The 17,946-nt window shown below is 39.6% G+C and overlaps 1 protein-coding gene across 1 annotated transcript in view; it reads right to left on the reverse strand.

Moving 5' to 3' along the window:
• Positions 1 to 17,946, reverse strand: part of SENP7 (SUMO specific peptidase 7) — a 44,433-nt gene that overhangs the window by 5,186 nt on the left and 21,301 nt on the right. The window contains exons 6-7 of the mRNA XM_075072473.1: positions 8,741 to 8,938; positions 7,005 to 7,202 (exon numbers count right to left, since the gene is read on the reverse strand). Coding sequence (XP_074928574.1) covers positions 7,005 to 7,202; positions 8,741 to 8,938 — 396 coding nt within the window. The remainder of the gene's footprint in view (positions 1 to 7,004; positions 7,203 to 8,740; positions 8,939 to 17,946) is intronic.

Raw genomic sequence — 17,946 nt, forward strand, 5'->3', positions numbered from 1 at the left:
AAGGTTGCACAGGCAACTTTAATTCTGGCATTTCCTAACTTTTGAGTGCTTTACTTTCCCATCTTAAATAATGTTATTTTAACCTGTGTGGGTATGTAGTCTGCCTGTCTGTCAATCAATCACACAGAGTTTCCCATTTTAAGAGACCCTGCAAAAATCATCAGGAGTTTCTGGCATTTAGTTTAGTACCACTAACCAATCTTCCCCAGACATTTGACACATACCATCAATCAAACATTTCTTCAGGAATGTTTCAGGAAATATATATGCAAACACAAACATTTCCCCTTTACATAAATACAGATAAACTCAGTTCATCTTATTTTCACTCATAGTATAGTATTGATAGTGAATATTACTTTAAAAGGTGACCTGCACGGATATATGAATAATCAAATGGCTGTGAAAATGTGTGGAATCCTTCAAATAGTCAAGAGGGCTGGTATCCAACACACACAACTTACTTTCCCCAGGTTTCTATACAGCTATGATCTGCCAGGATCACCATGGTTATGAGTCACCTCTGGAGATGGTCTCAAGGTATAAGGTAATTCAAAGGGGAGGATTCATGGGTTTGTTTTTGAACACACTGCAAAGCTATCTCAAGGAATATTTTTAAAAATAAATGAGACTCCTAATACAGGTTAGAATTACAAACAAAACACAGTTACTTTCGAGGCAAATTGGTGGGTACTTATGGGGCTGAGTTTCTCACTTTTTTTTCCTATCTTCTAATTGTAAAATCTGATTAGCTAGTAGTTAGTAATAATCTTCCAAGTGTGGAATGCACTTAAAAATGAGATTTTCACACTGTTGGATGGGGATTAACACACGGAAAACAAACAAATTAGCAATTATCTCTCATTTATGGGAGTTCCAGAGACTCCATAATATGCTTGCAAATTTCCCACCACTTTTGTCCCTCTTCCAAAATTCTTTTGTATAACAAAAGCTAAAATGAGGGAACAGTTAATTGTTCAGCTCCGACCTATCAGATGATCTGGGAATATTGCAAGTGGCTCACAAAAGGAACTCTGTGATTTGATGAATGCTGGGTGCCTCTGCATCACCCATCAGGTCTCCAAGGGAATATCTACACTGCACTCAGAAATGTGATTGATGCACGCATAGACATATCCAACCTAGCTTTGATCTAGCTAGCTTGAGTACTAATACCAGTCGCTGACTTCAGTGCAGGCTAGCTGCTCCAGTAAGTACTCAGGGTCCTGGGTAGGCTTGTACAGCCCATGCTGAAGCATGTGATACTTCAGTGCTCTCATTGACTAAATTAAAGCTAGCTTGGGTATGTATTCAGAAGCTTCAGTCACAACTCTGACTGCAGTGTAGACATACTCTGAAGCAATCAAAAGGGCTCAACATCTAGAGCTATTTACTAACGTTTTCATCTTCTAGTCTAAATTTACTACTTTTAAAATTCCAACCAGGTTTTTTTAGCTGGCTGAAATGGGAATAAGACAAGACAGACAGCTGTGATCAGACTATGATTAGAAGAAATATGTTTTTGTGGAGTGCCGGGTATGTCTATGTAACACTATTGTAGATGAGTTATTAATTCATGTATAGTAAAACAGGAGGTTTGAGTTATTTTTCTTTAATTCTTATCTGTATTTTCTTGTTAAGATACCTGCACATTTATAAACATCTTATTTTGTTATTTTAAATATTTGATGAATAGATTTCCCATTCTTCATAAGAGTTTCAAATCTGTTTTTAGAATGGTGATGTGTGTGTGTGTTAACATCTGAAGTAATGCTACTTATAACATTGACAGGAGGTCTGATAAAAAGGTACCTCATACAAATTCTGAGATGCATCTTACTGTAAAAGCATCTTACTGATATGAAAGATTCAAGGTGACAACCTTAAGAGACAGGAAGACCATCCATTCGGCAGGCAGATAGGCCAAGTCAGAAAAATCAAATTAAAAATATAGTATCATGAATGCAACCAGAAATGCAGGAAAGAATGGGGGCGGGGCAGTCTGTATTCAAATTTACACCAAAATTTTCCTTGTTAAATTCACACATGGTCACAACAGATCTAAAATAGGAAACAGAACTCTGAATAAGGCTTTACACACACACACACAGAGGCATTCTGATTAAATAGTAAGTCACTCTGGGTTTGCTCATCACCATGTGATGCCTCTCCACATGGGGATGGGCCACTGGAGCTATGTGGTGGGCCTAGATATAAGGGTTGTTGTTGAGAGTTCAGCCTAACTCTCTCATCCCCCTTCACAGAGAGACTGTCCACTCATAGGGTTCCCAGTGCACATGGAACTGCTGCAGCTGTGTCTCAAAAATGGGTTGCAAGAATATTTTATAATAGATATTATGAAACTAACATAAGGGTTGTTCCCAGCTCCCCCTATAATACACACACACATTCAGTTACCTATGTAGTACCTTGTATATACAACTGACAAGAAGTTGCAGTTTAAATTATATGTCGGAACTGGAGTGAAAAGCATCACTAAACTGACACCAGAACTGCTAGATTACAAGGCTACTTACTATACACACTAGGCTTAATTCTCCATTGCCGTGCACCTTAAAGCATTCACCCTGGACAGGTATCGAGACAAAATCAGTTATTTATACAATATCGATGTGGGGAAAGCTGTGTATTCAGAAGGCAAGAAGTGATTTAATACGAGTACCTCAGTTTCTGCTTTTTTTCCCCTGAGTGCTACAAGCAATTCACTAATACCAACCATTTGAAAAGTACTGATGTATTTTCCATCAAATGGGGCCTGATATTGCATCACCTACTCACATGAGAAATCCCATTAATTTCTCATGAGGTGCAAGATCAGGCTCTATCACCACTTGCAATGGACATCTCTGGCCTTTCTACGTGCAGTGGATTAAAACTTCTCTTGCCACTAAAAAATTATGCTTCTTTACTACAGACATTGGAGGGCAGATTTTCAGAAGATGGTATCAATTTCTACACTCACAATTTTAAGTCATTTGGACAAATATATACCTGATTATACCCACAAATCAGTTATTTACATGTGAATTAAATGGCAAGCATAATAACTGACTGCCCTGTGGAGGCACAAGAATGGAGAAGCCCAGCTAAGGCCTCCAACATGTATTATTATATAAATAAAAATATACATTGTGACAAAGTTCCTCCTCTACCTTGGTGGGTCCTGCGCTTATTGGCAGATTTGCTCACCTCAGTGATCTCCCCCACAGTCTGGATCACTCCTCCTGTGTCTGATCAGGAGTTGGGAAGTTTTGGGGGAACCCGGCCTGCCCTCTACTCCGGGTTCCAGCCCAGGGTCCTGTGGATTGCAGCTGTCTATAGTGCCTCCTGTAACAGCTGCATGACAGCTACAACTCCCTGGGCTACTTCCCCAAGGCCTCTTCCAAACACCTTCTTTATCCTCACCACAGGACCTTCCTCCTGGTGTCTGATAACACTTGTACTCCTTAGTCCTGCAGCAGCACACCCTCTCAGTCTCAGCTCCTTGTGTCTCTTGGTCCTAGCTCCTCACATGCACTTCCTCTCCTCTGGCTCCTCCCCATCTGACTGGAGAGAGCTCCTTTTAAAACCTAGGTGCCCTGATTAGCCTGCCTTGATTGGCTGCAGGTGTTCTAATCAGCCTGTCTGCCTTAACTGGTTCTAGCAAGTTCCTGACTACTCTAGTGCAGACCCTGCTCTGGTCACTCAAGGAACAGAAAACTACTCACCCAGTGACCAGTATATTTGCCCTCTACCAGACTCCTGCACCCCACTGGCCTGGGTCTGTCACAATATTTATTGGCTCTTTATATCCACAGTACAAAACTGGATACTTTTGCTATACCAAAGGCATGATCCTCGTTTATACTGAGGCCGTTATTCACTGCTCTGGTTATGTCAAATGAGGATGTACATGTATTTGAACCCACTATAAAGGCCTTGTTACTCTGCCAGAGCTATGTAAAGGGGCCTTTGTGTAAATGAAAATCAGGTCCCAAAGGTATCCTGTACAAAACTACCAGGTAGAGTTGGAACTAGAATCAAACAGAGCTTGTCTAGAACAGTAACTTCATGAGTAAGATGTTTCAGCATTGCTACTTTTACATCACACATTTTAGACAGACTTCTCAGGTTTGTAAGCAGTCTTATCAGCACTTAATCAACACCATTAAAAGTAACATTTGATTCCTGAAAATTGGTTTCTCCTATTAACATGCCTTTCAAACAGGTCCAACATTTTTACTTAACACCTGGGGTCAGAGAAGATTATTACCAAATAAACATGAGAAATTAATCCCTCAAGCAACAAAGAAACTCTGCTACAAAGTAAGCTGAGAGAACCAATTTCTGAAACACTTAGTTTCAGTGAATGTAACTGGCGAAGATACTGAAAAAACATGTTCACGATTGGCTTGAATAAACTAATTTTTAAACATAGAGCCACCTCCATTCCCATCTAAAAACTTCAGTAGAGGGGGCCTAAAGTTCTTTCATCTCAGTTTAACACACTTCACCTGTCGCTCTGCATTGTCTTCACCAAGCATGCACTTGCTCATGCTTATTGTGACAGATATGGCAAATTCCTGCAATATCCTAGGCAAACCTTACTGAATTAAGTTTAAATACCTTAAGAGTTCATTCTATTAAAAATGCAAATTTGATGTATTATTTTGGGATTGTATGTAATGTCTCTAGGGAAGAGACATGGTTAACTAAATTCTGGGAAGTGTTATGAGAGCTTCAGAGGGTTATTTGAAACAAAATGACTTTTTAAATTAAGCGAGTTTCCCAAGAAATCTTTAGGGACAGGTGTATGCCAACGTAATGCCGTTAGTTATGAAAGCATCTACCTAGACTTTTGAAGGAGAAACACATTGTCTACAAATTATCTATTTCCAGATCAAAGACCTGGCTCTATAAAGGAGGGATTACTCTTTTCATGGGTGTGCTTGTTTTGATCTAACAGGTATTATGAACTTACGAACACAGAAAATCCCCTTGGTGGGGTCTGAAAAACTGTATACCTGCCAGAGCTCGTTAAAATTGGGGTGATCTCTGGTATTCTTATTAGCATGCGTATATTAATTCTTTTATTTTAATATGTTTTCTCTCTAATGCGTTCGCTTAAGAATAAACATGTATGTTTCGGAAAAGCTGTATGGTAACTTATACATATAGGCAACTACACTGTTTATAATCTTTCAAAAGAAGGCAAAGCAGCCCTGCTTAGTCAGTCTGATTTGCTAGGGAATTCACAGTGTAGGCAGGGAACTGTGCAGCCTGGGGGGGGGGGGGGGAGGGGGGAGAGAGAGAGAGAGAGATGTCTTTGCCCAAGAGATTTGATGTCTGGGAAGCTGGAAGCTTGAGAGTGGGTGCCCTTGCTGGACCATGGGGGGTGGTGAGAAATACAGGTGCAGTTGCCCTGCCTACATTGTGAACTGTAAAACTTCTCAGAACTGGTTGCATAGTGCAAAGAAGCAATCAGCTGTTTCAAAACTGAAATGTCTGTACTGCCTTCTATAATATACTGCTTCAGATGTATAACTTACCTGTCGTCTCTCAGTTCTAAATACAATGAATTATCTACACAATTTCACATACAGTCTGCTCTCTATGAACACAGGCAACTGTCATTCCAAAATTATATCTAGGCACAGCAGAATACAAATCTCATCATTTCCATGCTAAAGGTGCTCTTGTAAAACATGCATGAGCTGATTTATATGGCCAAGTATGTCACCTTCAAACTATGTGGTTAATATCCAACACACTCAGATTTTCCTTAAGTCTCATCCTGGGATAAGTAGCAGCAAAGTGGTTTCAGAGCCAAATACTAGCTTGTCAAGCCTCATCCGAGTCAGCACTTCACATTGTTTCTTGAAATGATCCTGGCTATAAAGAGACAGTGAAGACTGAAAAAAAAGAAGCACCTTGATAAAGGAATAATAGGATGCATCTGCCTAATATCATTACATATATGTTGTAAGCTCAAATCAAGTGTTTGTACTGCATGCTAACTTGCAAAATGCTCGTGTTCACATAAGGATTTTAAGGATGGGGAGGAGGGTAACTGCAGTGGCATTAGTGGCATTTTGAGCTAGCCACACAAGTACATACTCAGGGGGTCATGTAAGAATGTATGCTGGTGGCTAGCCTGAGCTGCCATCACCACACTGCTATTTTCAGATGCTAACTTTTATGGAGCTACTGCATCTATGTCTAGCTGAGCTGGGAATCGCAACTCCCAGCTGCTGTGTAGTCATAACCTTTATTTTATTATTTCCCCCCTCTTTTTTATTTTCCTTTGTTCTTGATGCTGTTTTTCTTTTAAGCAGAGAGACGAGCACAGAAGGAAGAGAGACGAAATAGTTCACTTTGCAAATGCAGAATGAAACTTACATTATGTAATCCTAGTCAGCTTCATTTCAACAGCTAATTCCATACATAAAGCATTTCTGTTGTACTGAAGTCTATATAAATATGGAAATAGGAGAAATAGAAAGCTAAAGCAATGAGAGAGGCAGTCCTTGCTGCACACTGATGATGGGGTTGAGACTAGTTGTGGATTTAGGAAGAAGAACAGGACTAGCATATACAAGTGCTTTGAGCATATGTCAAAGAAAACTTAGAACCAAGATACCAAATATCACAGCAACAGGCAAGTGACATAATTATTAGTTTTGGACATCATTTCAAACCAACATAGTCATATTAAAACCTTGTAATCATATCTAAACATAAAAAACATTGATCTTTTCCAAATCTAAGTTATTTTATTAACAAAAGGTGACCAATTAATGTCAGATGTAGCAAGAATGAGAATAATATAATGTTAAAATGATGGGTTGTTGAAAATACTGTGTGTTAGTCTGCACTCAGGAAATTCAACTATTGCTCGAAGTCAGATTCTCATAAAAACAGTTTCACAGAAGTTATCTTTTTCATGACAAGTTACGTTGTTTCAGAGAGAATAAGGCTAGCAAAATCAATAATGAAGAACATACCTTTTAGATATAAAAGGGCTTTGGTGAGCAGGACTTAATATGTGACATGTCTGCAAGTTGGCAACAGATGATGAGGGTGGTTGACCTGATAGCAACTTGTCAGCATCAGATAAATTAGCATCTGTTATAAGCTGTCTCTTTATGTATTTTCTTCCAATTTTCATCCTCAGGACATTCTTCAAAATAACTTTGGGTTGCCTGCCATACATATAACAATAAATGATAAATGCTGCACTGAAATCTAGATAAAGAAACATTGGATTGAATTCATGTAACTTAGTGGCTTGGTAACACCAAATATCGTTACTACGAACAAAATGGTACTTTTGTTAAAGGTCCTTTACAGACATAAGACAAGATCTCTCCACCAAGAAGCTTACAATCTATGTCAGGCAGCTAACACAAAGAGCAATGACAACAGACCATGGGTAGGAAGTTGGGTAGTCAAGAGGAGACAAGCGGGAAACCCGATCCAACTTTAGCTCAGCGACAGTATGTTAGCATATTGTTGCATTTAGACTGCCTTTGACATCTCAACTGAGGATTTATCATTCTCTGTTCACATAAAATTTATCTTAGAATAACTTCCATGCAAAATCTCAACACTGAAAAAATTCCAGAGTGATCTTAAAAGTTCTCCTAGGAACAGGAAGCCGCCAATAAAACAAATCTTATTGTCAATCAGTCCGATTCACTCACACCTCCAGCCATCAGCTGGCAAACAGTATATATGTAAAGCATGTAACGGACTCTGTAATTAATTCTGGCCATTTGTCACAAATCCCAGGTGTCACTCTGCCATATATCAGGAGATTGTGAGGCTGAGAAGAACATTTGCATAGGTCAGAAGAGATGAGCACCAAAATTAGGTCAATCAAAAACATCAAGAGATGACAAAATGCATTTTATCAGTGGTTCAAATGTACAAGACTATCAAAGTATTTAACATGTGTGATCACAGTCAATTTGCTGTTTCACGTTGCTAATAGCTCTCTTCCCTCAAGCTCTGGTGTTTATGCTCTGCAGTTCCCATTGTGATCTCTTTCAGATCATTATAATGATGTACAGCCACAGCCTTTTCTGAATTTGGTCTGAATGATGCTGTCTCTTAGCTATGTCCTGTAAACACCTCCCTCTGTCTTCTCTCTCTACGAATTGATCCACCTGGGTCACTTTTCAGCATAGCATGTTGTGGTGTCTGACGTCTTTCTTTCCATTCCTGCTCTGCTAAGAGGTACAAAGTCCTTCTCCGGGGAGCCTTGGTGTTTGCAGAGCAGATGTCAATTTTCCAGAGCTGGCACACAGGTGGTCTGTGATGAGAAATATGACTTGGAAGAGAGTCAAAATCAGATCCAGAAGAACCATCAGAAGAGGAAAGAATTGTAGATTTCTTCTTCCAGGAGGACAGTTAGATGTGAATGTATTTTCTTTTCACCAAAGTGATGAAAAACACCCATCTCAGAGAGTCCAATAAGCTGGACCAGAATTAATCAAGCTCTAGCCACCAACTCATCAGAAATCCCACAAGACTGTGGTTGGTACAGGCACACTCAAATTATATGATCTAAAGTGACAGTCACAAGAGTAAGGCTTGTGATCAAGACAACAGGTAACATCTACAATGTAAAAAGGACTAGTTTCCCACAAAAAACAATTGTAAGCAAATGATTATGATTTTTAGTCAAATGAAGCAAAGATCCAGGACGTTAAGACTTAATCAGTATTGAACAACATACCTTTTGGATATAAAAAGGTTTTGGAGAGGAGGATTTAATATTTGCAATATCTCTAGGCTGGCAACGGATGATGAGGGTGGTCGATCTGATTGCAACTTGTCAACATCAGATAAATTAGCATCAGTTATAAGCTGGCTCTGTGTGTATTTTCTTCCTATTTCTGTCCTCAGGACATTCGTCAACATAACTGTGGGTTGCCTGCCATACAGACAATAAGACATAATAAATATAGTGCTGAAGTCTAGAGAAGCTACATGAATTCAACAAAGTTTCTTTAAGGACTCTGTAGTCCCAGCAATAACACTTTTCATCTTGGCTAAAGGTGTATCTGCTCAGCTGACGACTTGCAAAACTGCTCTTTGTACAGATGGAGAGTCGAGACTGATTATCTTGGGTCACAGTATCCCTTCCAGGATTTTGCATTCTGGCATCAGTGACTAGCCCAAACACACCTGCATGTATGGGGGTAAATTTTTAGTGCAGCAAAATCTCCACACATGTGGTATAACCTCTATTAAAGTTCACAGAACTGTTGCTACCAGAGCCTCAAACTGCACTGAAACTGTAGATATGAGCATCTTCAAGACAGATTGTACCAAAGGGTGAAAACAGGGGGTCATACTGTGATAACTTTTAAAGGACAATACAGCATTTAGCGGCTCATGCACCAATTCAAAATGAGGTTTTACAAGAAAATTATGCTATTACCATAGCCAAATATTTTGTCAGATTATCACCTTGATTTTTATGTCCCAACATTAAAAGCTTCTGGTCATCTACATCTGAGAAATTGTATGTAATTATAAATTACAAGGTCAGTTGAAGTTACTGTTAAAGTTGCTTACATGAGTTGTGCTACATGACAAAGTTTCTTGACACCATAAATGACTGTTTCTTGGGAGCAGTTAGTCCTAGAACCCACAGGAGGAGAGGCAATTCTTGATTTAGTCCTAAGTGGAGCACAGGATCTGAATATGGGTGAATATGGCTGAACCACTTGGTAATAGCAACCATATTATAATTAATTTTAAACAACCGGGGGGGGGGGAATGCACCACAGCAGCTCACCTCAATAGCATTTAATTTCAGAAAAGGGAACTACACAAAAATGAGGAAGCTAGTTAAACAGAAATTAAAAGGTAAAGACCCAAAAGTGAAATGCCTGAAAGCTGCATGGGAACTTTTTAAAGATACCATAATAGAAGCTCAAATTAAATGTATACTCCCTCAAATCAAAAAAACATACTGTAGTAAGAGGACTAAAAAAGTGCCACAATGACTAAAATTGAAAGAAGCCATTAGAGGGAAAAAAAGGCATCCTTTAAAAACTGGAAGTTATATCCTATTGAGGAAAATAGAAAGGAGCAAAAACTCTGGTGTAAAAGTATAAGTAGACAGGCCAAAAAAATTTTGAAGAGCAACTAGCCAAAGACTTAAAAAGTAACAGCAAAAAAATTTTAAAGTACATCAGAAGCAGGAAGCCTGCTAAACAATCAGTGGGGCCACTGGACAATCAAGGTGCTAAAGGAGCACTAAAGGAAGAAAAGGCTATTGTGGAGAAACTAAATGAATTCTGTGTATTAGTCTTCACTGCAGAGGATGTGCGAGAGATTCCCACACCTGAGAGATCCTTTTTAGGTGACAAATATGAGCAATTGTCCCAGACTGAGGTGCCAGTGGTTTTGGAACAAATTGATAAATTAAACAGTAAGAAGTCTCCAGGCCCAGATGGTATTCACCCAAGAGTTCTGAAGGAACTCAAATACGAAATTGCTGAAGTACTAACTGAGATATGTAACCTATCACTTAAATTAACCTCTATGCCAGATAACTGGCGGATAGCTAATGTTACACCATTTTTTTTTAAAAAGGCGCCAGAGGCAATCGTGCAATTACAGGCCAGAAAGCTTAACTTCAGAACCAGGCAAATTGGTTGAAACTATAGAAAAGAACAGAATTATCAGACACAGAGATGAACATGATATGTTGGGGAAGAGTCAACATGGCTTTTGCAAAGGGAAATCATGCCTCACTAATCTACTACAGTCTTTGAGAGGGTTAACAAACATATGGACATGGGTGATCCAATGGATATAGTCTACTTGGACTTTCAGAAAGCCTTGGACAACGTCCCTAACCAAAGGCTCTTAAAGCAAAGTAAGCAGTCATGAGGTAAGAGGGAAGGTCATGGACCAATAACTGTTTAAATTATAGGAATAAATGGCCAGTTTCCACAATGGAGAGAGGTAAATAGTGGTGTCCCCCGGGTCTGTACTTGGACCAGTATTGTTCAACATAGGCATAAATGATCTCGAAAAATGGGTAAACAGTGAGATGGCAAAATTTGCGGACGATACAAAACTATTCAAGATAGTTAAGTACAAAGAAGACTGTGAAGAGTTACAAAGGGATCTCACAAAACTGGGTGACTGGGCAACAAAATGACAAATGAAAATCAATATTGATAAATGCAAAGTAATGCACATTGGAAAACATAATCCCAACTATACAAACAAAATGATAGTGGTCTAAATTAGCTGTTATGACTCAAGAAATAGATCTTGGAGTCACTGTGGATAGTTCTCTGAAAATATCCACTCAATATGCAACAGCAGTCAAAACAAGTTAATGGTAGGAGCCATTAGGAAAGGGATAAATAAGACAGAAAATATCATAATGCCTCTATATAAATCCATGGTATGCTCACATCTGGAATACTGTATGCAGATCCAGTCATCCCATCTCAAAAAAGATAGATTGGAACTGGAAAAGTACAGAGTAGGGCAATAAAAATGATTAGAGGTATGGAACAGCTTCTGTATGAGGAGAGATTAAAAAGACTGGGACTTTTAAACTTGGAAAAGAGGTGACACAGAGGGGAATATAATCGAGGTCTATAAAATCTTGGAAGGAAGGAAGTACTTCTTCACACAGCGCAGTCAGCTTGTGGAACTCTTTGTCAGGGGATGTCGTTAAGGCCAACACTATAATATAAAGAACAAGATAAGTTCATGGAGGCTATTAGCCAGGATGGTCAGGGATGCAATGCCATACTCTGAATGTCCCTAGTGTCTGTTTGCCAGAAGCTGGGAATGGATGACAGGGGATGGATCCCTTGATGATTACCTGTTCTGTTCATTCCCTCTGAAGCACCTGGCATCAGCCACTGTCGGAGGACAGGATACTCGGCTAGATGGACCATTGGTCTGACCCAGTATGGCCGTTCTTATGCGCTGGATTTGCTCTGCTAGATGAGACTGAAGTCTCTTTTGCACTGAATTGGTTCTGCAGCAAGGAATGCAAAACAGCAACTTCGCTTAAGCCGCTTTAGTGATTATTTGCCATATGATTTGTCACGAATAGATGGAACAATACATTTTTTTTAAACGGATAACAGTTAAGCTTGATTGTACAAAGACATTGATCTTGAGAGGATGGTGAAATACACATCCTGATCTTAAGAGACTTGCATGGCAGAAATTGCTTCCTATGTAGACTGTATATATAAAGCGTGAAAGATGAAGACTAAAGAATTATACATACTATGGGAGGAATTGCTTTTATATAAAAAGAAACAGCTTTGTGCAAGTGAGAGGTATGTGGCAGGCATATACTATGAGGCTGGGAGAAGGTGTGAACATAAGAACCCATACGGAATCAGACCAAAGGTCCGTCTAGCCCAGTATCCTATCTCTTGACAGTGGCCAATGCCAGGTGCTTCAGAGGGAATGAACAAAACAAGTAATCATCAAGTGATCTCTCCCCTGTTGCCCATTCCCAGCTTCTGGTAAACAGAGGCTCAGGACACCATTCTACTGATATAAAAAGAGCCTATGTATTTCCTCCCCCTGCTCCAAGATATGTACCCTATATACCAGATGAGGATACAGATAACCGACCCTGCATTCGTAAACTTTAACAGCAAACAAGCATCCACGCTAACCTTGCAGACCAGGTGCAAGGAATCATTTCCCAGGTAAGCTTGTCAGTAACCAATTACAGGAGTTAAGTCTTTGTGATAAAGCAGTCACTACTTCACCCAATCATGACAAATATTTCAATGAAATGCTTACAATGCCAGGCTAACAGGAAAACATTACACAACTTTTTCAAGAAACTCAGGTATTTCTACAAAAAAATTTCCAAAAGAACTAAGCGGACAAGAATCAAAAGCTTGAACAATAAAAGCGCCCATCCTATGTACTCCAGAACAAGTGCTGCTAAATGGATGCCAGTGAAGTCTCGTTTCAGGTCCTGATACCTGCCTCTGAAAGAGTTGTATCCCTTCTGTAAAAAACTATTTTTAAAAGCCTCATATATGCTTTAAGGAAAAATTAAGTTAATTGATCTGGTACACAAATAGTAAAGTGAACTTTACAGCACAGATAGTAATAATCAATTGTGCTATTTCATCACATGATCTGAAAGTGGTTTATGACAATTAATAACGAAAGAGGGGTAAGTGGTTTGAAAATGGGATTAGGAATCAAGAGCTCCCTCTGTGGCCTTGGGCAAATTGCTTGACCATATTCAGTCTTATTTTACCCATAAATAAAATAGGAATACAATGTACTTGCTTCACTGGGGTACTGTGAAGATTACTTAGTGGTTGTGGTGCATTCTAAGCATTAAACCACAGCACTCTTATTAAAAAGTACTTTCCCCATTTTATAGATGAATAAACTAAGGCATAGGGAGGTTAAGTGAATTAATGAAGATCACACGTTTGCTGGGAAGAAAAGCTAGGAATCTTTGTTCCATCCTGCTGCTCACATCTCTATACCAGAGTCTCTCCTGAATAACAGCAAAACCCTACAAGATACACACCTGCTTAATGATGAGTCCACATGTACAATTACATTTTGAGACCTAACAATTATCCAGTTTTTAATCCATTTAATGTGTGCCGTGTTGATTTTTATTGTTCTAGTTCTCAATCAAAATGCCATGTAATACCAAGTCAAATGCCATACATAAGTTTAATTATATTACATGTGCCAATCTTGTAAACTCACAAGAAAAAGGTATCAAGTTAGTTTGACAGGATCAATTTCCCATAAACCCATGGTAATTGGTATTTATAATTACCCTCCTGAATTCTTTGTTAATCAAGTCCCATATCAGCATTCCATTATTTTGTCTTGGATCAATGTCAGGTTGACAAGCTTATGATTACCCAGGTCATCCCGCCTATCCTTTTTAAACATTGGCACAGTATTAGCTTTCTTCTAGTCTTCTGGAATTTCCCCAGTATTCCAAGACTTATTGAAAAATCAGCATTAAGAGCCCTGAAAGCTCCTTGGTCAGCTTTTAAAAAAAATGGATCTGCTGATTTAAAAATGTCTACCTTTAGTAGCTACTCTTTAACAGCCTCCTGAGCTACTACTGGAATGGAAAGCATTTCATTATCATCATAAGACAGGACTACATTTTCTGGCTTTCTTCCAAAATACAATACAGAAATATGTATTGAACACTTCTGCCTTTTCTGCATAATTACTGACAATTCTGCCATATCCATTTAACAATGGACCTATACCTTTTGTTCCTAATATACTTTAAACCTGCTCGCTGTCCTTAACACTACTAGCCATAGCTTTCTCCTTGTGTTTTGTTGCTTTCTTTATCAAATTTCTACATTTCTAGCTAGTTTATATTCATTGCTATCAACTTCCCCTTTTTTCCATTTGTTTTACGTAAAATCTGCTTTCACTTCCTGTCATGGTTGTACCTCAAGGGCTTCCCCATGGAGTGAGGGTGGGTCTCTTTCTCATCCCAGACATCCCTCTCTGGCTGAAGATGTCACTGTAGCACTGGTTTGGGGTGAAGGATGCAGTCTCCCAGTTGTAAATCTTAGCGAGACAGCTCCCGACCTTCTGGGTTTAACTGCACTCCAAAAAAAAGGAAAAGGCAAACAAAATAATCCTGCAAACTACATAACAGTCTGGGCTCACCCTGCTGTTCCTCACAAGGAAAAAGGCAAATAGTCTATATGAAGGAGGCTGGATTCCTATCTTCTTGGGTATCTGAGAAGCCCAGACTGAGCTTCCTGGGCTCTAATGAAAACAAAAACAAAAGTTAAGTCTGTCTCTTTACCTCTCCAGAGGATCCAAGCACCAGAGGATTTTCAGCAGCTTTCTGGGTAAGCAGCCTCTGTTCTGTGGGGCTACTTCAGCTCCACGTCCTTCTGAGCGCCACACTCAGCTGGGCTTGGTCCTCCCTTTTAAGGGGCCATTTCTCTCCATGTGCAACAGGCCAGGTGCACCAGGTCAGGGCTAAGTGAGTCCAGAGGAGCTCTTTACCCCCACCCCCTCCCCGACCAGGGTGGGAACCTGTCCCAAACTTTTCCTTTAAGATAGGTCTTTTTTTGGTGGCTGTTTTTGTTTCTTTTTTTTGGTGGTTGTTTTTGTTTCTTATTGCCTTCTTTCTCAATTATGGCATTTTGGGTATTTAGTAAAATATTCTTAAACAGTTCCCGATTGACATTTACACCTTGCTATTGAAATTCTTTCTCCAGCTGATTTGGCCCATAATTGTTATCAGCTTTATGTAACTGGCCCTTTAAAGAACCAAATATATATTACTACCTTGGACTTTATTCTGTTTGCACACAACAAATGTAATTAAGTCATACATCACTTGTATCACTAAGCAATCACCAGTTCTGCGATCAATGTCTGTCTGTTACAATGAGGTCTAATACAGAATTCCCCTGGGTTGGAGCAACTTGTTGAGTTAGGAAATTGTCTTCTATAATTTTTAAAAAGTCCCAGGACATGTTAGTATATTGCCAGCATGCCGGAGGTCTGATGTATCACTCAGGAAATAGATAACGCCATTTTTGACATGGAGTGCTAGTCCACCTCCCCTTTTGCCCACTTCATCCTTCCTAAATTCCATTTATTTTAACATTTCAATTATAAGAATCTTCCCAACAGGTTTATACACCACCAACTCGGTCAAGATTATACTCTTAAATATGCAACTCCTCTAATTTATTATCCAGCCTCCCAGCACTCGTGAATATGTATTTAAATAATTTCTTATTGTATCCCTTGATTAATTTTGTTCTCAACATCTCAATTTTCTGTACAAATCCTGCCTTAAAAAAAAATTCTTGAAAAGCATAAATTAACTTCTGAACATTTGATGCCTCACTATATTACTAATCACTCTCTTATTAGTGTGTCTGTGATGAATTTTTGGAAAAGTATTTAACCCTATGACTATGCACCTCTACCTCAAATATCAAGTGAAAGTAATTTGTGTAACGGATTCCAAAGGTCTCTATTTTCTTTAAGTTTCCCAAAGTCACAATGGCCAGTTCAAGGTCTACTACAACACTCCAATAATGTTATCTGGCATGACAGAAAGAAGAAAGTAGTCCTCACTGGAATATCAAATCACAACATAAGGGTTGCAATAACTCCAGTTTTTAAGTTGGATGTGGTGGAACAGAAAAGCTTCATTGTCTGCCAGTTGCTCCCTTGTATCTAAATGTTAAAGAAGGATGCATTCTAGAGCATCAAAGCCAGTGCAGACATTTACGCCTTTGGAGAGGCAGGAAAGTTACGTTAGAATTTCTGTGAAGCATACCTCTTACCTACAACAGCTTGCAGCATTCAATACATTAACTTCTCACTTAAAGTCGGCCCAGTTAACGTTGTTTCACTGCTGATCAATTATAGAACATGCTCGTTTAAAGTTTGCAATGCTCCCTTATAATGTTGTTTGGCAGCCGCCTGCTTTGTCCACTGCTTGCAGGAAGAGCAGCCCGCTGGAGCTAGCTAGTGGGGGCTTGGAACCAGGTGGAAGGGTGGACCAGCAGCAATCCGGTCAGCTCCCCTAAGTTCTCTGTGCGGCAGCCGCCCAGCAGGCTATCAATTGCCCAGCAGTTCATCTGTCCCTCCCCGCACTGCCCTGTCCTGCTCCTGCCTTGGAGCTGCTCCTGGGAGCCTCCTGTTTGTTGGGTAGGGGTGGTAAGGAAGAGGGGTTCTAATGTCAGTGTGTCCCCCTCCCCCCACTCCTACCCCCCATCTCCACAGAGCAGGGAAGAGGTGCAGGGAGATAGGGCTCAGGAAGGAAGGAGGTTGCTGGCAGCAGCTGCTGTCTCAACTTGCTGATCTACTTAAAAAGGCAATGTATTTAGAATGCGGTCAGCGTACTTAAAGGGGCAACATCTGTCTCTCACTCTGTCTCACATAAAAGGTGTGTGTCTGTCTGTCTCTCTCTGCCATGATGTCTCCCCTCCCTCCATTCATACTGCGTTGTAGAGTGTGAGGCTACATTAACAACGTGTTAACCCTTGAGGGCTCAGCTGAGTGCTAGTTCATCATTTAGCAGTAAGGCATTTCCTGGGAAATATCCCACCCTCTTCTACCCTCTAACTTCACAACCTCAACTAAGCTTCACAATCATCATTGCTGTGTACAATATTAAATTATTTGTTTAAAACTTATAGAGAGTGTGTGTGTGTGTGTGTGGGTGGGTGGTCTTTTGTCAGGGGAAAAAAATTTCCCTGGAACCTACCCTCCGCCCCTGCCCATTTACATTAATTCTTCTGGGGAAATTGGATTCGCTTAACATCGTTTCACTTAAAGAAGCATTTTTCAGGAACATAACTATAACATTAAGCAAGTAGTTACTGTACATAAATGCAGGGCTAACTGATCACCAAAGAAATCTTTGTGGTCACTTACACATTGAGTAAAAGATGCAGAATCACCTGACATACTTTGACATTAAGCATTTCCTTAAACTATAGCTTCTTCTTCAAAAGTTTGCACTTCTAGAACCTTTTCCTTCCAAGAAACCACTTCACATACGAGTTTATTCTAAATACCAACCATGAGATAGAAGATTATCCTAATTCTGCAATCCACAAACTAGAAACAACTGGAATTATCTAATTGCTTAAATTATGTAGATTTAATTGCACCATGAAATGAAAATACTTAATTTCTGTCACCAACGCTGAATCTAAGAATTCTTAACATTTAGCTTTGTTAAATACTCTTATTCCTTCCGCATGTGATTTCTCAAACATGTTCTTTAATATACTGTGACAAAGTTCCTCCTCTACCTTGGTGGGTCCTGCGCTTATTGGCGGATTTGTTCACCTCAGTGATCTTCCCCTCTTGTGGAACCCACAGTCTGGGTCAGCTCCTCCTGTGTCTGATCAGGAGTTGGGAGGTTTGGGGGGAACC

This window comes from Chelonoidis abingdonii, chromosome 1, assembly GCF_003597395.2.
Source record: "Chelonoidis abingdonii isolate Lonesome George chromosome 1, CheloAbing_2.0, whole genome shotgun sequence".
NCBI lineage: Eukaryota > Metazoa > Chordata > Testudines > Testudinidae > Chelonoidis > Chelonoidis abingdonii.